The 22,337-nt window shown below is 39.9% G+C and overlaps 2 protein-coding genes across 3 annotated transcripts; both read left to right on the forward strand.

Annotated features, from left to right (window-relative positions):
- The first annotated feature begins 147 nt into the window (after positions 1 to 147).
- LOC113675989 (uncharacterized) lies at positions 148 to 8,438 on the forward strand. Its single transcript, XM_027192595.2, has 3 exons — positions 148 to 521; positions 2,022 to 6,201; positions 6,847 to 8,438. Exons 2-3 carry the CDS (start codon positions 2,095 to 2,097, stop codon positions 7,657 to 7,659), a joined length of 4,920 nt encoding a protein of 1,639 aa, XP_027048396.2. The 5' UTR covers positions 148 to 521; positions 2,022 to 2,094; the 3' UTR covers positions 7,660 to 8,438.
- A 1,437-nt stretch (positions 8,439 to 9,875) lies between these two features.
- On the forward strand, positions 9,876 to 21,342 carry LOC113676003 (uncharacterized). 2 transcript variants are annotated; one of them, XM_089183219.1, is made up of 7 exons: positions 9,876 to 10,225; positions 15,686 to 15,940; positions 16,490 to 16,608; positions 17,037 to 17,186; positions 17,921 to 18,116; positions 18,808 to 18,909; positions 19,504 to 21,342. In XM_089183219.1, the coding sequence occupies exons 2-7, from the start codon at positions 15,689 to 15,691 to the stop codon at positions 20,737 to 20,739; spliced, it is 2,055 nt and encodes a 684-aa protein (XP_089039345.1). In that variant the 5' UTR covers positions 9,876 to 10,225; positions 15,686 to 15,688; the 3' UTR covers positions 20,740 to 21,342. The 2 variants fall into 2 exon arrangements, with proteins under 2 accessions (XP_089039345.1, XP_089039344.1); XM_089183218.1 differs by lacking the exon at positions 9,876 to 10,225 and adding an exon at positions 13,174 to 13,502.
- The last annotated feature ends 995 nt before the right edge of the window (positions 21,343 to 22,337 follow it).

Genomic DNA, 22,337 nt, shown 5'->3' on the forward strand with positions numbered 1-22,337 from the left:
TCCATGTAAGGAGAAAGCAAACTATTCATGTAGCTCCTTTTGGATTCTGAGCGATTTTCAGAGCAAATGATATTCTCCTAATTGATTTCATAAAAGGGAAGACTCGCGAGACACGTGCGCGAAAAAGAACTCAGCCCCAGTGTGTTTGCGTCTTGTCTTTCGGGTGGCGAAATGAAAATTCCGAAAATCGCGAGATTCTGAGACTTACGAGACCCATGTTTGGTTTGTTTGAAAATCTGAGATGTATACATGTAGCAAGTTTGGTTGTGCAACGTCCATCCAAAGCGTTTCCCTAGAAGATGTAAAATACTGTCAGCGGCATGCCTCTTAGAGTAACATCTTTCGTCGTCGCTACGCGCGCGTCTAATAACATTTGACGTCCATCTGCCCGTAGCAATTTTCCGGGTACAGTTTTTCCGTTCGTTTCAGTATCGCTGTACATTTGAATGTTGTTTCTGGAGTTAGAATTCTACTTCAAACTTGCCAGTGCTCCATCGCACGGACAATAGAGGACAATTCAGGTAATTTTATGTGCAACATTCTGAAGGCTCTTGGAAGACCCTTTGTTGATGAACGAGATGCTTGTCACAAATTCGATGCCAGTGTCAAAGAAAGAACGTGAAAAATCTCACGAAGGAAAACTGAAGTTTTTGAAATAAATTAGGATCACAACATGTAATGAGTTATCGCACTAGCCATCTGATTCGTTATTTTGCTACATATTGGCTGAAGATTTATTTCGAAAGAACAAACTGGATCTTATATCTAAGTAAGATTAGGGCAAATCTAAAATCTAGATCGATGAAGGGCAAAGATCATAGTCGGGAATTCGGTAGGGTAAACACTTCTGACCAGTCAGGTAGTTATTCATACTTTGCGAGAAATAAGAAACAGAGCAATATCTAAAGTTTGGAAAATATTAATTAATTTGTGGCTAAAAATTAGTCAATTTATTTTGCCAACCACTCCCCCAAAGATGACTGTCCGGGAAGGCGCGTCAGTCAAGTCTCTTGTTTAACCCTTTAAACCCAAAGATCTGATCGTTAATTTTCCCCTCTAGTAGCTTCACATAACCTTGTAAGTAAGTTACAAGAATTTGGTATTAGATGAAGATAACATCTTCTATGTGATAAGTTTTGAGTATTCTCATTACATGTTTGCTAGATAATGTATAGATATTTTAGAGAGAAGTTACACATTAATCACTTCTGGAAGTTAAGGGTGAATTCTTTTACTCCAAGATCCAAATATCAATTCTCTTCACTGTTATACTTTTCTAATGATTTGAGCCCTGAGAGATTGGTGTTTAATTAAGAATATTACCCATCGATATACAATTAAAAATCTTACACTTTTTCTGGTATATTACATTACTAATTGTGTGAATATGAAAGCGATCTTTGCAGTTATGAACACTTCTTAAGCAATAGTGAAAAGAAGGCCTGAAAAAAATTCAGGCCTGTATGAGATTTCAACCCATGACTTTTGCGATACTGGTGCAGTGCTCTACCAACTGAGCTAACAAGCCAACTGGGAGCTGATCACTGTGTTGGTTCCAAATAAACAAATAGACGATAAATTGTGCTACTTACAGAGGGTAATCTAATTCTCAATTTTTTAAATAATGTGGTGAGAGAAAAACAAAAGAAAATTTAAACCACTAATGTTAAAATTTTTTTTTCAAACATAATTATAAGCAAGCTTGGTTAAAAATTACAACACATCTTGAAAACAAGGTTCTTTGTGACACTGTTATTCCTCCCCTACATTACACTCCTTTGAACATCCCTTTAACTACACTTAACTTTTTGAAATTGTATTTAAAGCTAACAGTATCTATAAATTAATTCAGAACAATTCTCCAATAACTTCTAATTTAGCAAATAACATTTTGTATATTACAAGCTTGACGTCAGTCTTGATATTCATACTTGACCACAGTAAATGACTGTTAGATAATATAAAAGTTTGTTTTGTAAGATTTATTCATCTTCTGATGTGTAATCTTTTTTTTATACTAGGTCCTCTATAATATCAAGTTACATTCAAAAATATTGTCAACCCTTTGAAAGCTAAAAGTGAGACTTTCTGAAGATGTCAGAAATTGTGGACTGCATTGCTTACATTGTTCAGAAAGTATGTTGGAGCCTGGGTGTTTGTGCACTCTTTATTGCCAAGCGGTTGGCAGATTTGTTTGGGTTAATATTCAACATCCTTGCTTGTTTAACCATTGTGAGACTACCCTTTATGATGATGCAGTTCTACCACATGGACTCAATGGTGGAATGGCGGTGTGTAGGTTTTGTCCATTTTTTGTTCTTTCTGGTGGACATACCATTTATTCTCATGTTATTGCTTATGGTCTTGTTTACTGGGGGGTTAATTCTCATCCCACTCATCAATGAAATCAAGGCAAAGATGAACTTAAAAGATTTCACAAGTGAAGGGGCAGGAATTTATGGTGTGAGAGCATTTGAGCTTCATTTAATCATTGGAAAGAATTTCTTTCGTCTCATCTGTGACATCTTGTGTGCTCCTCTGGCCATTGTTTGTTTCTTCTCGTGGAGATGTTGCATTTTTGTGAAAAAACTGCGAACGAAGAACTACAAGTGGAGAGACTTTGGATGGAGAAAAATTTGCATCATACAATTTTTACAACTCTTGGTTGATATTCCTTGTATTTTGATTGGCCTGCTTGTTATGATGACATGGCGTGCCCCATTTTTAGTCAGGAATGTGAATGAGTGCCGAAAAAATGATAAAAAATGGAATCAGTGGAGATTTGAAGTTTTTCCCGAATTTGTTTTCTTTTTTGTTGACTTTTTTTGCCTGCTGCTTTTTGTTTTAACCATAATAACATGGAGACTTCCCTTCTTGGTGCACAAGCTTTATCATACAGAGAAAAAACAGTGGAAAGTCCGAAAAGTTATTGTTGAACAATTTCTGTTGATATTTGTGGATATTCCTTGTATTCTATGTGCCATTATTGTGTTCATCACCTTATGGAGAGTTCCCAACTTCCTCAGAAACTGGGAAAGCGACCAATGGAAAATCAGGAAAAACTGTGTTTGCCAGATGGGAATGCTGTTTATTGACTTTGTCTGCATTCTGTTGTGTTTGGTTGTCATGGTAACCTTGTGGAGGTTATACCCCTTAATTTGTGATGTCAAGAAGTACTATTCAAGACCCCAGGAGGAACGATCCTGGAAGATTCGAAAGTCCATTTGTAAGAATGTTGCATTTTTGCTTATAGACATACCAGCTATATTTCTCTGTTTTGTCATATTTGTTACAATTTTGCGATTTCCCAAGCTACTGTCTAAGCTTATCCAATCTGGGAATTTCTTCCTGGAGTTTGCCATTACAGTTTACTTTGAGGCTGCCATGTTGGTAGTGGACATTTTCTTCGTCCTACTGTTTGTGGCTCTGATGTGCGTCAGGCCCATCCAAAGCTGGGTGCATCTGCTAGAAGACGAAGAACATAAAAAGAACCGCCTTCTGAGGCACTACATGCAGTGGGTCCCTGATATTCTGGAGAAGCGCTTCCAGAATCGGAGAGAGCTAGAAGGCATCTTTTCAACTTGTTTAAAAAATCGATCATCGGAGGCAGAGCTCTGGAATAATCTTCACACTGTCAATAGAGATTATTTGGAGGAATTAGAGTGGATTCGAAACAAAGTGAGAAAATACGAACTCGATGGAGAATTCGGCCATTTGATTGATATGATCAAATGGTGGGAGGAGAAACGAGTGAACAAGCTGCTGCGCTTGTACAGATGTGAAAGGAATTTTTTACTCCACCCCAATCTCTCCACCCATAACAACAACTTGGCAAAATTTAGAAACGAGATGCTTCGATATGAGAGTCACGTAACCGAGCAATATCGCACTGTTGAAAAGTACACCATTCCTAAAGTGCCGCTGTGGGGTGAGGAATGCGGGCTCAAGACGCGCTCGCGTGAAGAGACTCAACAAACTCTGATCAAATGTCTCCCCAGTGGACGATTCGTCCTCTTGGTGATTACACTGCTGAATGTAGCTCTGATATACCGCGGCCCTGCCTTGTTGAGAAACCTCTGCCGGCGCTGGTATGACCGGAGGAACATAGTGTTCAGCTCTTGTAAAGAATATTTTTACGATCTGTTGACTGTTTGCAGAATCGTGTTGGTCCTGATATTCTTGTATCGAGCGCCTTTCTTGATCACCGACATCACAATAGACATTGTTTTCAAACACAGTTGGCGCGCAGTTCGTGAGACGGTCAAAAGATATCCAGCCATGATCTTAGAAGACCTTGTTCAGCTGGTTAGTTTTTTTTTCAGCTGGGAGAGTGTCCGCTTTGTCTTCACTGCTCTTCTCTTTGGTCTCCTGATGCCGGCGGATTTATTTTTGACCATTACGAAATTTTTGATTTCAAAGGACTGCGCCTATTTCGTCACCGCTGTCTTGTACGTGATTTTCGTGGCCTTTCCGTTTCTCATACCGTTTTACATCAGCCAGAGAATAGACTCTGACACGTTGACAGTCGTAATCGGCGCATTTGCTGTGATTTTGTTGATGGTTTTGGTGATAATGGTCATTATTTTGCTTAAGTATAGAAATCCATCTAACAGGCACGTGCATAGCCAAGCAGACGCGCTCGTAATCGAACCAACGCCTTACGACTACGTACGATTCAACTGGACAAACATTCACGTGATCGTATTTGAAATCGTGGAGCTACTACAACTGTTAGCGTTAGTGTTCGTGGTAAGTGATCTTCCAATGCCTGGTGCAGGTATTCTCAACACTGCTTCCCAATATCTGCTATTGAACTTCGCTTCTTTTAATGTGAAGCTCTGGTTAACCTTTTTTATATTCGTGGTATGGTTTTTCTGCTGCGGCGCGCCCGTGATCTTGGAAAGCGTCCTGGAGCATCTACCTAAGGGATCATGCGCAAAACACATGGGATGGACTTTGTTCCTGTCTCTTTTCGCTAACACCTTATTTGTAACGGTCGTGGAGAGTTTCCTTACGTTTGTAGCCTGCAAGACCAACGATTGCCCCGAGCTTAACGCAACTGTAAACACGAACACTTCAAGTGGAAGTTACTGCTTGCCCGTTGTTCTGATCGAAGAACCTAGCATGGAATGCTGGGAAGGAAGTCACAAGGCCATCGCCTTCTTAGGCCTGCTGGGATTGGTTTGGTACTCGTCCACTGCCATCGTTTTCGGGACCAAATATGGCGATGTAGAACACCCAGGCCAGGATTTAAAATTTTCCCCCGCTTACAACATCTTCATTAATTTCGTTAAAGCGTTAATGGTGGGTGTGGTCGTTTTAGCTGCGGAGCATCATATGATTGTGTTGTCGCTTCTACTTGTGGCAAATTTAGGTGCGATTATTTTCACCCTGACATTCAAGAGGATTTTCAAGTTTCAATTGTCAAATTCTTTTGTGTTGTACATATGGCGCGCGGTGACTTTTATCTGTGCCGCGTGCGCAGCCGGGGCAGCTCTGGTTGCTAAAATAAGAAACGATCCCGACTCTCTTCTGCCTCTCGTTATTTTCCTTGGTGGCTGTCTCTTAGTGGTACTCGTCGCTCTCATGGTATCAATTTTCCTCAGAAATCGAAGAAGAACTCCCGTAGAAGAGCAGCGCAGAACGTTCCGTCAAAAGTTGTTGTCGTTGGAAGCAAAACTGGTTCAAGAAAACTACATGATAAACTCCTGGACTAAAGGCCGCTCTCAATGGAGAAGACTGGTAAAGAACGTTTACGAAGCGCAGAAGGCTGACCGCTCCGTCTCCCCGTCAGTTTATTCACACCTCCAAGTACCGGCCCCTCCACTCCCTCCACCTCCCCTAGAGGAAGGACAGATAGCTGAAGCACAACCAAGTACTTCAGCTCCCCTTCCCCGTCCCCCTGCTTATGATGATCTGTTTCCTAACATCATGGGGCCATATGGAGTTCCTCCTGTCCCCCCACCCCCATATACTGAAGCAGTAACTGACGATGTGGTTATAGACGAGGGGATAGATGATCCGATTTCCCCACCCCTACCCCCAGTGACTAAAGATGAGTCCACAGATGGGAGTCAGTCTTCCTCAGACAACTCAGTCGTTATTACGTTAAAAGACGCGGCCCTAAACTCAGAAGCTGAAAGAAGGCAATTCATTGGTTCCGCCATGCCTGCCCCACCTTATTACATGGATGACCATATGGTAAGAGAGATTTTTATTTTGTAGGAGTCACAATTCATTACATAAAAATTAGCCTCAATTCGCCGTATTATTGTCCGCGAACATCTTTTCTGATAAGCGAGCATTTCCCTAGAGGTGAGCTCGAACCGGGTGAACTGTTAGGTTTGAGGACCTGAAAATGAACAGATGTTATGTCTAGCGAAAAATAAACGAGCATATTATTACTTCAAGCTGAAGTTATTATGTTTATTAACCATCATGTATTTCTTGAAACGAGAGGGAAAATGTGTTGTCTTTGAAAACGTTTTGCTCTGGTAAGGTTTTATGATCAAAGGTACTACAGGAAACGTTAAGAGAACAGTGAGGGGAATAAAAATATTAAAGTTAGTATGTAGAGGGTTAAATCACGTGTTTGTCTCCAACGCATTTCTCAGGGAGTCTCGTGGAAAAACGTTCCGTGAGAATAGATTTCAGTTGAAGACCTTTTATGTGTTGCAAAATTTTGCTCGGCGATGTACGAACGTTAAACTGGTGCTTCTTCGCGTGCCACTACTATTTTTCAAGGGCTTGCGCTCCTCAATGCAACTTTTTACATGAATTTGACAAACAGTTAACGAAGACCCACTGATTATAAGTAATAACCGAAAAAAGTTCTTGTTTCTCTAGGACACTCGATATGCGCAGCGTCAAGATTCTGATGACTGGAAGCTTTGGGATATTACCAGTATGGAGTGCAATGGCACGAATCTGCTGCTCGTGCTGGAGGGGTACATCCACTACTCTGCATTCTCCTTTTCGTTCGTTCTTCAGCTTCCTCTGTGGCGTTCTGCCGTCAGAGAATGTAACTGGACTGGCTTGCTGCACTGCCTGACGGTCTTGGAGGGTAGCCTCACTGGAAAGTTTAACACTCCTACGAGAGTCGATATATCGCAGGCTAACTTGAATGTCCCCATATTTGAGCTTCAGCCAGATATTTATACAGAAGAACCGCCATTTTACGAACCTGAACCGCGAGATCCCGAAGTAATCCGCGCGCAGTCCGACGGTGAACGAACACGCGCGCTTGCTGATGTGAAAAATGTCGGTGAATTTGGTGAACAGTGGGCCGAGCTTCTCGACAAACTTCTACCTACAAAACCGATTATTAGAAAGTGGGTTTGGATTGAAGAGGAAGGGGTTTTCCATGTTCACCTGCGAAGGCCCATTCAAGGGACCATAACGGAAGTGGGCCCTAATGGAGTAAAGATGGCGAGAGGAGCCTCGATTTCGCTGCCCAAACATATCCAAGGCACATTGTCAGATACTCAAATTACATTTGATAAGGGATACGAGCCAAAAGGGAAGAAAGGACCCGTCTCCGTTGCCGTCAGTGAGCTGGGACTTAAAAAAGTTGAGGAGAAACTGTACGTGACAGCTCAAGGAAAGAAACTGAGGTACGACAAAGCTTTGGACAGTATGAAGACTCTCACATGGAAATAAACTGTGTAATTTGCCATAAAATTTCAAGCTCCGGTGGCGTGACGAATGTTTGAAACTATAAGCGTCACGCGAGTCACGTCCAATGATCCGTGTGTTCGTGACTTATCTGCGACTGTCACGCAAGCAAAGAATTTCGCCTTCAAAGGAACTTGGAGTAATTTTTTCCTTTCAATGAAATGAATAATCCGATATCACGTTCCGCGGATAAGATTAGCTATTCGTATCCCTCACTTCCAGGATAATGTAGTAAAATCGCGAGGCGAAAGTTAATGTCAGCTCTTTAACTTTAACCCTTCCACTCTTAGATCACATTAGAAATTCTCCTTACTTTCTGCCATAAAATTCCTATGATGTTAGTTCGGAAAATTTGGTATTGGATCTGCTAGTAATCCCCCTAACTAATGTGTTTCTTTATTCTCACCACAAGTAGTCGAAATATTTTCATAGCTCGCTTGTGTAGTTTTTTCTTTCCTTTGTTTTGTTTTGTTTTTTTTTTAGCGGTGGGAACGCAAAATTTAGTATAACCAGTAAAGTTAACAAGTAGAGACATTTGTGCTGGAAGGAAAAATGGACCAAATGTGGTAGTCCGTTCTCACTCTTGCTTATTTTATCATTTATAATTTTTTTTTGAAGTGATAAAATTTTCAGTAATTTCGGACTCATAAATTAGGCCAAATTAGATTTTGAAGACTGGCTCGCCTAGATGAGCACTAGCTATCTGCCTCCAGACTAGCACTAACTTTTATTTTAAGAATAAAGAATGTAAAAAATGAAATAAAGATTGTTTTGGTTGTTATTGCGAACTCAGCCGCTTCCTTGAAGGGTCGTGCTTTAGCCTTGGGTATCTGGGGCTGAGAGCGATCATTCGGGAGGAATTCGCCCCAGGACCGCGCCCTAGTCTGCAGTTTACAAATCATATAATTCAGGTGGTTACTAAACTTACGAATCCAAAGAATCTACATGGTATGAATATTTTCTATCTCTAGACATTTCATTTCGCGTCCTTCCCGCCATGTGAATAATAGCCCGTTGTTACATCGGGTAGAGCAGCGGTATAAGCCATTCCTTAATTCCGGGCAACCCTCAACTGTTCGATCGTGGGGGACGGGGGAGGGGTAATCATTGTTCCTCGATCAAAAGCATAGAGAGCACTGAGGCCCAGGGCATGAGCGTTTTTTACTTCGCCTTTTTTTTTTTAACTGTTACTTCGAAGAACGTTTGCCAGGAATCGAAGCACTGCCTCATAAGTAAAAGCTTATAAAAACAGGTGCTAAAAAAAGGCTAAATAAACTGCCACTCAAGGAATAGAAAATTATTTGAAAGACGTAGCTGATAATCTTCGGAGGAAACCCCTGCAACCTGAATATTTCATCCACAGCAAAACAAAAGAAATGAAACACGCGCGCTCGTGAGCCCCACGCGGGAATTCTTTTTAAATGAGCGTGTAGTCTCGCGTCTTTGATTCCGCGTCGACCATCAGTTGCTCTTTGAACATACAAAGATTAGCTGATTAAAAAATTTATAAATTTTATGCTTTAGGCAATTCGTGGTTTATACTAGCCGGGACGCAAACAACATACAGTCATAGTCTAGAATCGCATCGTAGGGATTGATTACAAAATTGTACATGAAAAAAAAAAAGGATTTTAAATACTGCCCTAAAATATGTTATATTGGAATGGTTCACTTATGTTTTCAACGAGATTAAAAATGAAAGATCATTTCTCAATTAGAAACCCACGTTTTTTTTCTTTAATTTTTAATTAAACCACAAAAATTCTCAGTACACTTGTTCCCAATGGAGACGATGCCTTTAGCTGCAAATTAACTCTAAATTTACAGTCTAAGTTTTCTCCTGAATATCTGTTACACATCAATCACAACTGAATAATTCAGAAGTGCGCCTTGATATCCACACCATGAGTTTATGCAAACTTATTTTCTGATCTGAATTCAGCTGTAAAAAAAAGGTAATAGTGCGAACGAAAATTTATTTCTGAAAAGCTGGCAATGATAAAAAAAGTCAAACGCGATTTTCATTCAGTTTTTTTTGTGTCTTCACGATTCACCGGCGACCGATTTACAGCTGATCTTCTAATAGCTCTCGTGGTGATGTATAAACAAAAAGCGTCACGCCTCGAGCCCCTTTGATATCGAGCAAAATCAAACAAGACCGAACAATACTCAAGTGCAAGACAAAAGAATAAATTATTTTCAACATAAATAGTCCAGCTGAACTTTTTGACCGTTAACGACTCGCGGTTGAAACAGTTTTAAATTTTCTTTCAACCATCCCGACCAAAATGCGGGCGGATGGGCTCTTTGAGGAATGAATTTTCTGGCGTTTTGTAATCCCTGTTTTATCTATAATATTTGCGGTCAGGTAATTTCCTATTGGGAATCGACCTTTCCGGAGAGTGGGTGATTTAGTCAACAGTTCAGCTCTACCAAAACACCTGATGCTAAAAACTCTTCAGCGACTAGACGCTAATTCTGTAAAGAGGTCAAGCGAAGCTCGAAGCAGGAGGATTCGAAATATGGGCAAGAAGCACCTCGTTACATAAAGGTAACAAATTATTGTTTTGTTTTTCTCTCTCTTTTGTGCCGGAAAATTGTGCACCAAACAATGAATTATGTACCGAACGAAAGCTTGGCAACAATTGAACATTTCTCTCTTTTCAAAGTGTATTATTCAAACCAATACAAACAGAGTTTACGGTCAAAACGCCGCGATGATTAAGCCATCATTTTCCATCTCAATTTTTCTTTCACCGCAAAAAAATACAGAAAGTGTGTTACGGATAAATCAGTATTTGTTCCCGAAATGTGACGAATATTTTAAGGTGAAAATATAAGCTTAGATATATTGTACGGCACGGCGCAAAATGCTATTAACTTCGCTCTTCAGTCATTCATCCATTGAATTGTCACTGATGTGGCAAGCGTTCGCCGTTTCTACTTCTTTCTTTGTTTCGAGTTTGAATCTTTTTAAGAGAAACTTTCACTTCTCTCTCTTTTGTTTCTAGTCGTCCCCCATCAAAAAATTTCTCCGAATTTTTGAAAATCCACAAATAATTTTAATAATATAATCGATGCTTAAGGATTTAGAAATCGTGAAAATTTGACTAATGAACTTCTTTTATGTAAAAGCGTCGCGTGTGAAATTAAGTGGGGTGTCAAATTTCGTTTTTGTTCAATAGTTCTTCAGTTTCATTTTTATTTAGTATTTTATCCAGTTTTTGTTACATTTTGTTTATAGAGAATCAGCGGCCTCTGTAAGTGATATTCGTTTATCGACTGTAAATGCTGATTAACATTTTATTAGCCGTGTTTTGGCGCTAAATCACAGGCTGAGAACTTAGCTACACATGAGTTCACGTAGAGAAGAAATGATCACATGAACACATTTCTTTCCCATTCAAAGTCAAAAACTCTCTCAAGCTGTACGTCTCTCCGACGAAATTGGTAAGAAATACAGGATGATAAAATATTGATATGTGTGCTGTAGATATAGCGAGATTTCTAAAATTGCCGGGGGACTCGAATTTTTAAAGTCATAAAATCGGCCCATGTAAGAATATCACAAATTAACAAAAGCCAGTCGCTTATTTTCTAGCTTTTATCAACATAACTCTGACGTTTGTAAAAGATAGCCAACAGACGAGGGATTACAAAAAAGTGAAAACCACTTGTTGGTCTGCGCTGAGATCATATTTTTTGATTGCAGAAAGTAAACATCTGTCCTTTTGGAGAAAACATAATCAGTAATTTATAGTCTCAAATCATGATTTGCATTTGCGTTCAAAAACATTTCTCCCTGAGTGAGGTAAATAATTTTTGCCGACGATAATGGAGTCCGTATATCAGTTTATATTGTTACCGCCTGGCAGACCAACATAGAGATTTTCCCCAAGACTTTGTCAACCCTTCTGTACGGACATGTCATACTCGTGTCACCATTTGCTGTCATTCAAACCACGCAGTTCTTCCCTTTTTTGCGAAAAACTCTCCAAAACGTTTCCACGTTTTTTGCGCAATGTTGTAATTACGTTACTGTTAAAATACACATTGACGTCTTTCCCAAGATGTTCGCGTTACGCCCTCAAGAGTCTTAGCAAATACAATATTTATTAATCTCCGGTATATTTCAAGAAGAAATCAAATGGGTTGGAAACCAATTGATTACAATCCTCTAAAGAAGAAAAAAAGACGGAACAGCGAACAGATTCTTATACCGCTGGAAGCATAAACAAATACCAGATGCTGCGGGGAAATTTAATTCGAAAGTTTTTATTCTTTTCAGACTATAGTTAATGATGTCTAACATCTGTTTCAAATTGATATCGTCAAACCATTAAGTAATATTAGAATATTAAGGCGATTTGGTCAAATGTTGTGGTAATCGAGATATTCTGAAAGATTCACCTTGATAGAATAATTGAGAAGATAAATACTTATTAACAGAGTTCAAACGTCCGTGGACAAGAAATGGTGAGTTACAAGAATTACCTTTTTTGAAAAGAAAAGCACGAAACAGTTAAACTTGAGAAATTTCGAACACTTAACTGTTAAAAAGCGGAAAATTTCCATCAAAGGACGTCACAAACATCGTCACTACTATAATCCTCGGTTGAAGAATAATGTCAGTCGCATTTGCTAAAATCGACGTCTTCGTCTAAACTTACTCCTTTCCTGAACCCCGTTCCTTTGGTCTTCGCATCCTAAAGAACTTCGTTCGATGGCAGATCCAGGTTGAAGGGGGGGGGGGAAGTCTAGGGTGGTTTATAACCCCTCCTATCAGACCTGCGGGTATTTCTACTTTTTGCCGTCTGAAACCAATATTGTTTTCTTTTAAAGCATCTTCTCTTTGTTCAAAATTCTGTTTGTAAACCTTTCCAATAACATTTCATTTTTCTGGGGATGTTTCAGCCCTAGACTAGTTCTAAACATAAGATAGATTTCCCTTAATTTCTAAGAAACGAGATTTTAAAATTGGTCAAAAGTTTTGAACAATAACCTAGAGATTACTTAATGGCTTTGATACATCTGAGAGTACTGGAATAACCCAGGTCAAGAGACCATATGCCTTATGGTCGCTTGCCCAGATTGTATAAAAAACACAACCATACGCTGTTAATCTTGCTTGCACAAAAATTATACTGGGCAATAACTTTCACAATTACTGGTGTATTTCGGTTTCTCGTTATGAAAACTTAAAATACATATGTAAGGAATTAAATGTAGCTGTTTGTTTCAAAGGAAGTAGAAAAAATGACTAGTTAATTATCTTATCAATAACAAATAAATGTGTGAATAAACAGAAAAAGATGCATAAACAACAGAATGAATATGAAAAAACAGCTGCGAGGGAAACTGATTTCGGCAGCTACTGCACGAGCGATAAAATGAATCTGGTAGCTGCGAAAATGCGTGGAATCTATTCCAAGTTGGGTGTACCGAAATCCCCTCTAATTACTCTGTTATCGCCCCACCACCGGATTGAAATTAATATGGGTTGGACGGACCACGGTATGTAAGATGTTATTTGATCCTTTGGAGGGCAGATTGAGTACATGACCATGGCCGATGCAATGCAATTGAATTAGCCCGAGAATTCAGTCGCATTCATCGTGATAAAATGTAGCGCAGATTCGAACAGAGTCTCACTGTATTAAACTTGGAGCTATAATTAGTGTTCTTAGATGAAATGTTGGTTAATATTTGCGGTTTCATCCACGTTTGATAATTATTGAGCGAAGGAAGAAGTAAACACGAAACTTCAAGGATATGGCTTCACCTTGTTTACGAAACGAGCTGTTTTGGGGTTCGCTTGTACTAAACTGGTAAGTGTGTTTGTGGATGTTACAATGGGCGGTTTGCTTCGTTCTTTAAGCAAAACTCAAAGCGTCGTTTACACTATCGTGAGAACTGGCCCGTAAAAAGTATAAACAACTGTTTGTGATGTAAAGCTTCATTTACAAGTGTTGTATAAAGGTTAATTAAACACGCCACGCTCGAAAATTCAGTGAAGCAAACAGACCGTTGTTTAGACATTTTAGTTATGATTCAATATTTGCTTGGCTTAAAATGATTGCGAGAAAGACTCTGAGATAAACAGAAACAGACAGTCATTTATGGTAGATATTCATCAACACCGTAGACACATACTGACATGAGCCGCAAACTCCCAACTAACTTGATAGAATTGTTCACTTTAATTTGTTGCTTACACACGCATTTTGACTACATACGATTCGCAAATGCATAAGATTTAACTCTATAGCTTTCTCTCAGTATTACGCAAAAAAATTTCAAGAGGGCCTTTTAAATTCCCCTTATGGTCGTTTATCTTAATACGTGTTTTATTACCAGACATTTTGTAGCGATAAATTCAGTATCTTTTCTACCCTCTGTTGGCATGAGGTTCATAAGCGTTCAACGCTGATCTTTCTCTGAATTTTACTGAGAGCGAATTCCTCGGATGACAACCCAAGTTGGGGACAGTTTTACTTAAAACACTGAGGCTACTTTCAAGTTCGTAAGATTCCGTTTATTGTTTTTTTTTCCAGTTTTTTTGGTAATCTTATATTCTCTTTCTCTCCGGTTCTTCTGTAATTTTATGAAAAACTTCTGTTTGACTCTCCATCTGCTTCAAATTACGCCAAGTACCACTTTAGGGGGCAACAAAATTGAAGGGTTTGTCTTTTTCTTATGGAATTTTTATAACAATTTTCAGAAAAATTTAAGCGCATTTTTCTGTTGAGAGCATGTGACATCATGTACGAGTAGTACTTAGAAATTCGATATTTTCCGAACATACGCACAGTTCCGTTGACGTTTCCATGCCCACAAAAAATAGAAACTAGCGTCTAAAAACAGGTAAAGATACGATAGGGGTCATTGCGCCTGTTCTCTTGTTTCACCTTGGGTTTTGAGACGCGTAGAATTTTGTAGAATGGCGTCCACTAAAATAACCTTAAATTCGCCGGCTTCACTCCAATTTTCAAGAAGTTAAAACATTACACTGAGATGACTAGCTACGCAGGTAAAAATCTTTTATTATACACTTGGTCTGATTTTATTTGCGGTAACTTTCTTTTAAACTGCGCAGACGGCACACGTTGCGAGTTTATCTCTGTTTGCGTCAAAACATCGTCGTGAAAATACATTGTTCCTTGAATCTTTTGCTGCAATAGTTATTATCTGTAGATTATGTTTCTTTTAATAACTTTCCAAATAGCAAACCATATGAAATTTATTTATTTGAGATAACTCAATGCTGAAGCTTTGAAGCGTTGGATGACTTCTCAAGCGTGTAATGAAAAAGTTTAAAAGCTTTTTGTAAGAAAAATTTCAGTGCGTACACTCGTCACTTAATACCATTTAAATTGAGCTCAAATATTTGTTAATATGCAGCTTGTGGTGTTGTATACGGAGAAAATAAATACTTAAAGTATATCTGCCAATTCCAATTGCTTTCAAACTTTTATTCATACAGTCAGTCAATCAGTTATCAATTTTTTTTTCTATCGCCGAACAGGTTCTAATTTGCATTTTTGCGAATAAAAAGTTTCTCATTTTTAATCGGCAAATCAACAACATGAAATAACCAAATTCTGGGGCAAGTTATTCGCGTTCTTTTTTCGTAATAATCGCTGTAAATCTCATTTAACCCTTTAAATCCTAATATCAGTATATATATTCTCCATACTGTTCTTTATACATTTCCTAAGGTGCTGACAAGGAGAATTTGTTTAACAATCAAGAGCTTCTTGAGTTGTTGATCTTTTCCTTTATTCTCACAACCTCAATGTGTGATTCAGGGGTGACATTGTAAGGAGAAATTAGAGGCTAGTCACTCGAAAGAAGTCAAAGGGTTAATACTGCAGGGGGAAGTCTGGCGCCGTTAGAGACAGTAGACACATAGAGCTACTCACGAAATGGTTAGAAGAGATAGAAATTCATTTTTTAAAATACGGCATTCATTTAACCCCATATTTGAACCACTCCTTGTTTATTACCACAGGTTATGGACACTGTAGAGGTTATTATTACAGTTTTACTCCTCTGCCTCTTGGCGCTGGGCCTATACTTGGCTGCTTTCTGGACGATCTCAAGGAGGAAGAAAGGGGAACATGAAGGTAGCCGTGGGGAGGTGCCGTACAAATATCTGGAAGAGGAGGCCGAGAATGCTCGGAGGAAAGTGGCGGCGGCTTACGCACAGGAGACCATGCCGAAAATAACCATTACTCCTGTTCAACCTAGGCCTAACTTTCCAATGGTACGGAATCCTCGTCTGCCCTTAGAGAGGGTGTGACAGTCTGTCTGTCTGTCTATCTGTCTGGTCTGACTGAAAGAATAAGCCATTGCTTAATCGATTTAGCGAATGCTTATCTCACTGCCTGTTTACCTACTCGCTTGACTGATTGAGAAACTAACTGGTTGACAAATTGACAGACTCTAGACCTGACTGACTGACTGACTGACTGACTGACTGGCTGACTGACTACTGACTGACTGACTGGCTGGATGACTGACTAACTACTGACTGGCTGACTGACCGACTGACTGACTATTGACTGACTGACTGGCTACTGGCTACTACTGACTGACTGACCACTGACTGACCACTGACTGACTGTCTGACTGACCCGCTGACTAACTGACCGACTGACTGACTGACTGACTACCTGACCGACTGACTGGCTGACTGACTGACCGACTGTCTTACTGACTGAATCTGTCCTTGGAAACTTTACTAAACTCACATATTTCTTTCAATATGTTCAAAAACGTCAATCAAAATTAAACTTCTTTTTTTCTTTTTCAGAGTTTATTATCCTCAGACGAGTTACTTTCAACGGAAGACGAAGAGGAAGACGAATCTCACAGCGATGAACACGTGGATTTAGGAAGACTTTATTTTGCCCTCAGATACGATCAGCACCGGTACGGCGAAAAACTTTTAAAATCAAATCCTTACAAGTCCTTCGCTCAAGACATGAGTTGTCGCTCTTTTTCTATTATTTATTTATGTATTTGTTTTTATCATAGTTCCTTGTGAGCATCAAAGTGAGACACTCTCGTTGGTTTTTTCTCTGCTACTAAATGCATGGCTGGTCTTCTTCGAATGCCAAGTCACGCAAGACTTGTTTGAGAATTTGCGTGACGATTCAATACTGTAAGCATTGACATGCATACCCAAACATCCCCATGCACGCACTTACTTGCATTGACCTGCATGCACTTTGATTCACCTGATTTTCTTCAAATTAAATTCTGCTCCCGCGATGGAAAGCAATTTAGAGATCTTTTGTTTGATAATTCCAAGAACTACAGATATCTTCAGCATCCTTAATTTTCTTCTTGCTTTGTAGTTCTATGTTGATTGTACGTCTTATCAGAGCTGAGGACATCCCCATGGAACGAGAAGCCACCGGCACCTATGTAGATGTCAACATCCTTCCTCTGAATCTGCAGAGCCACACGTTTCAACCTAGCGACACAACAATTAACATTAATTTCAGGTACAAGAACTTTTTTTTGTCTTTAATCATTCTGGCTATTCAGAGGAGTCTGTGTTGGGAGGATCTGGACCTTAGTAAAGGCCTCATTCCAAATACAATCTCTTTCATTTTTGCTTCTGGACATGAGGTAAGCATCTTCCGAATAAATTTGACATGAGAAAAGTTAACAGAATGGAAGAAAGGAGTAATGTAAAGGAAGGAGTGAATTTGGCATCCTAACAACAACTCGGAAATGGCTCTCAGCCAATGAATAAAGCGAACATGAAGAACTAAAATCGCATAATTGGAATTAAATAGGCGTATCTACTTTTTCGTTCTCTTACCTTTAACCCTTTAACTCCCAAGATCTCATTAGTAATTCTCCCAACGGTCTGCCATACAGTTCTTGTGATGTTGGTTTGGAGAATTTGGTATTGGATCAAGTCATAATCCCCTAACTGATATTTTTCTTTATTCTTACCACTTTTCTGCTTGATATTGTATTAAGATTGTAAGGAGAAATTCTGTCTTGGTCACTCATGGGAGTTAAAGGGTTAACTAATCTATTCCAGTAAACATCGCACGCCACGACATTATTGACTTTAGAATCTCCGGGGATCTCCAGATAATACTTGTTGCCTCAGGAGTAAAGCTTTTTTGGAGCTCCTGTCTCGCTCCTTTTGCTTGATTTTTCTCTAGCTAGTTGGCATACTTTCTTATACTTCACCCTAACGTCGCTTCTTTTTTTCATGCAGAGAAGTTTACGAATTTCCGCTGTCACTAGTGGACCTGGCACTACAGACACTCAACCTGTACATTTTTCGATATGACAACTTTTCCCGCCGGACATCTGTTGGCGACGTGTTTCTGGCTTTAGCTGAATTAAGTGCACAAGGGATTGACTTCACCCGTGAAGTATTTCTTTGCAGAAATATAATCAGCCATCAGGAGGTTAGATGAACAGTTATATTTTAGTTCAGTTTGTTTGGAAACTTGTGGGGAAAAAAAAACTTATGATACCCTACTGGCCAAATTTTTGTTAGACACAACCAAGGTTTTCTGTGGGGTAAGTTTCTAAAGAAACTGTGGTGCTGCGTCGGTGGGAGAGTATAGCAGGTAATTTAGTGTTAACAACTGGGTCGAACTAACGCTCGAAACGTCAGCTTTTTTACCCTTTACAGTGGCTAATTTACGTTTTCAACCCAGTTGTTAACACTAAATTACCTGCAAGGTTTTCTGTGCCCAGTACCAACTTTGTTGTTTCTGCCGCTTTGCACCAGATTGCAAGTTTTCCTACACTTAGTAGCACTACCGTGATTTTTCCGCGCTGGGCGCGGGTTGCATGTTTTTCCGCCCTTGATGCCCATCCCTGCTTTACATCAGGTGCAGGTTTTCTCGCGTTTGTCTTTTGTTGCATCTTTTTCGCGCCTGCCAAAAATTTGCGAGCTTTCTCGCGCTTAGCATCCATTGCATGTCCTCTCGCATATTGCACGGATAGCTTTACATCGACTTTCTTTGTATATCTCTGGTTGCGATCCTGATTGGTCCAACTTGTAATGTGTGACTCATAGATGCTTTCTTTGTTGGTGGCTTCAAGAAAGACCACTCAAAGTAATATTTTTTTAATGATGCTTTTATGCAGATCTACCGTACTCTGGATATAGGAAAAACCATGCACCCCGGTGACGAAGAAGAACAGGAAGCCAACGAAATGAAACCGGACTCAAAATTGAAAGAGAAAAAGGTTAGGCCTCTTTTATGGTATCCTCGTCTCAAAACACTGGTGGCCGATTTTGAATCTCAAATACTAATGGCCGAATTTGGATTCAGGATTTTGGAGGCTAGTGGCCGATTTTGGATTATGGACGCCAGCGTCCGATTTTGAATTTTAAAAAGTAGTGGCCGATTTTTTATTTTGGATATTCACACGTGTGATTAGTCAATAAAGCTAAAGGCACCTTATAAACTGGAAAAAATGTACAACGTAAATTCGTTCACGAATCGTCTATTCCGTTTTCTTTCGACTCAGTTTGCTATAGTCTGCCTTGCGCAAAACGCAATGGATTTAAGTATAAATCGAACAAGAGGCCGGCCGCTCGTTCGATTTGCTCTCTCACTTATTGCGCTCAGTAGATATCTACCGGAGAATCACTGCTGTTCACAGCCAATATCGTGTAATTTCCTCTACTTTTCATTGGCTCGTTGTGTTATTTACTTTTGTTTAGATTGGCCTTTTTGATAGCTTTGCTTTTGATCTACAACACTTAATCGAAAAGTGCTCTATCGCCCATTACAGTTTTATAACTAAAGGGATCATTTTGTTCTGCTCTTTGTGCAGGTGGGAAGGAAAGTAAGTTCTCAAAAAATGTGGGATGTACTACGAAGGGCTGTTATGTCCGGATCATACAAAGGAGACATTTTACCGTCTGATTCTGCCATGTACTGGGAGTCAATCTTCACACCTGATGTCTCTAGCGCAGCGAGTAGCCCCCTTAAATCACCAGGGTTCACATACTTCTCAGACCCAGGGCCCCCCGATGAACCACTTGACGGGAGCAGTGAAGAGGAAGGCGCATCATGGAAAGGAAGGGAGGAAGCTACCATTGATTCACCTGCGGACGAATCTGATTTCAATTCATCCGAAAATGAGCAAGAAGTTGACGAGAGACGCAAGGACAGTTCTCAATCCCCTCTGATCAGGCATGTGCAACTCTCCCCAGCTCCTGAAGAGTACTATCGCATAGTTCCTATTGCACCTTTTACCACCCCTTCTAAGGACAGAAAAGAATCAACTGAACGGTCATATTCCTGGAAACTACCTCAAACCTACACGTCACGTGATCATGATGTAGTACAGACTCTTTCCCAGGCCTACAAGGAGCCTCGAGTAGTTCCTTTTACCGCCGTTTCTCAATTCGAACCGGAAGCCCTGCCCGGTAAATCCGTTTCCTTTCAATTTCCTCCGTCTGAAGACGGAAGTGAAGTAAAAGACTGTAACTCTAGGCCTTCTCAGCAGAAAAAATTAGGTGATACGAAGAAATTTGCACGTAGTGAGGTGAAAAAAAGTGGGGCACTCCGACGTAGACTGAGATTGTCCCCTAGAAAAGAGCCCGATGGTGAGCCCGCCGAAAAAATGGTCAGTGCGGTGAGAGGGAAATCTAAGCTTCTACTCACAAAGTCACGGTCCAAGTCTTTCCCGAAGAGTGACAAAATAACTTCCCAGCGAAAAGAAATAGAACTTTACGAAGATTTATCGATTGAAACAGCTGAGGATGAGCCTCTTGTGGGGGTTTCTTCAAGATTATCAGAAGACGTCACCGAACAGCTGGAATTTGAACTCGATCCTCTACTGAGTCGACGAATGAACTTCCTGTCGATCTCAGCCGAAGATTACCGAACTCCGCCGATATCGACATTTAGCGATTTTTATTCAATTACCCGATCACAATCGGATCCAAACGTCGATATCGAACGATTCCGAAGATTAGAGGGATCATCCTCGGAATACCGACGAGTTCGTTCGATGTTGGATGTACACGACGATAGAACTTCCCGTGATGAAGAAAAAAATTAAACGGTTGACAGTTACCGCATAAATGGAATTTTTATCAAAGTAATATGGCGGAGTTACTCTTCAATCTACGCGGGTTTTTGCGATAAAAAAATGCCAGTGCCCGTTGACAAAGAATACATATTTAAAGTGCAAAGTTATTAGAGTCTTAGAATTAAGTTCAACGCAACGTTAATTCGCACGAGGCTTCAGAAGAAAGCCTTCATTTTCGGCAGATCTTGAAAGAATAGCCAGGAACTATATTTTTGAAGAGAGATCGACAAGCAATTTAAAGTAGAATATATTCCATTTTCCAAAGCTTTTGTCTTTGCAGTATACAACAGGAAAATGGAACGCACCTAAGAAAGAATCGATACGTTAAAAACGGTTTTCTTGATGTGCTTCCTGAAAATAAATATATATATATAAAAATATTTTCACTTTCTGGAATAAATAATTGGAATTTTAAAATTCAATTTATGCGAGTGAATTTCGCCCGTAGATTACAGATATATAACTTGTGAAATATAACATCATTCATAGGGACAGCAGAGGCTGATTTTTCCAGGATCAGTGGAGAATGTAAGGTTTTGTTCCTGTCAATAAAAAGCCCCGTAACTCTCTCGATTTCGAGAGAAAATGTTTCATATGACCTGTAGTAGGACAGACGTATAGATGACGTCAGCGTTGATAACAGTTTGTTTCGTCATTATGCCGCGGGTCTGTTCAATAACAAATCACAGAAGACGTCAGAATGCGCTAAGAAAATTAGTGACACACTCGGCTGCCCTTCGTATGCCACGCTTTTTGCTCGTATTGACCATTTTACATCATCTGTGATCAGGGGCGTAGCCAGGATTTTTCAAAGGGGGTGGGTGGGTAGTCACATGGTGTCAAACGTAGGGTACTCATACTCACCAGATTGTCATATCGACCTCCAAGTCGTATTTTACATAATGTGACAAAAAAGGCTTACAAAGGGGAGGGGGGGGGGTTTATGGGCACTCCAGGACCTCCTTAACTAGGCCTTTGGTGATCCATTGCTATACTATAGAATCTGTTTAGAATCTGTGGTTGGAACGGTTTTTGTCAAATATTTGAACTGTTCTATCAAATTTTAAAGGATGCCGTTCAATTTTGAACGCGATTCCGTCAAATTGCGGATAGTTCTGTAAGGTTTCGCAATTTCTGTCCATGATCGGAAAGAATATAAAGGCACAAACGGCACAACATCTAAACTCAGACAAGACCATCTCAGTTCACCTAATTGTTTACTCTCTACGTCTTCATTTATAACATTTATGGCTTGAAAACTAGCAAGTTCGATTGTTTTGACTTAATTTATTTTTTCATACACACCCCCATTTTTACATTCTGCACGCCAATAGAACAACCTCCAATACGGGATGGCTTCATTATTGATACCAGCTGGCTTTTCTCTGACTGAGATGATGGAGTCAGGCCATGCGAATGTGTCGTCGCAAACTCGAATAACGATATAAACCAAGCTACCCGCTCAGAGATGTTTCACACTAACCCGTGGCTACAACCGGTCGAGCGTCACAAAAACACACATCCAATGAACAACCTGCTAGAACCACCTCGCGCGTAAAAGCGTAAAA

The sequence above is a fragment of the Pocillopora damicornis genome, chromosome 9 (genome assembly GCF_964200805.1).
Source record: "Pocillopora damicornis chromosome 9, jaPocDami1.2, whole genome shotgun sequence".
Classification (NCBI taxonomy): Eukaryota; Metazoa; Cnidaria; class Anthozoa; order Scleractinia; family Pocilloporidae; genus Pocillopora; species Pocillopora damicornis.

What these genes read in the sequence shown, in the direction of transcription:
- LOC113675989 (XM_027192595.2), top strand. Translation starts at nt 2,095, where the DNA reads ATGTCAGAAATTGTGGACTGCATTGCTTACATTGTTCAGAAAGTATGT. An exon ending in ATTACATGGATGACCATATG is followed by an intron (nt 6,202 to 6,846) that starts GTAAGAGAGATT and finishes TTGTTTCTCTAG; the next exon opens with GACACTCGATATGCGCAGCG.
- LOC113676003 (XM_089183219.1), top strand. Translation starts at nt 15,689, where the DNA reads ATGGACACTGTAGAGGTTATTATTACAGTTTTACTCCTCTGCCTCTTG. An exon ending in CTCAGATACGATCAGCACCG is followed by an intron (nt 16,609 to 17,036) that starts GTACGGCGAAAA and finishes CTTGCTTTGTAG; the next exon opens with TTCTATGTTGATTGTACGTC. An exon ending in ATATAATCAGCCATCAGGAG is followed by an intron (nt 18,117 to 18,807) that starts GTTAGATGAACA and finishes GCTTTTATGCAG; the next exon opens with ATCTACCGTACTCTGGATAT.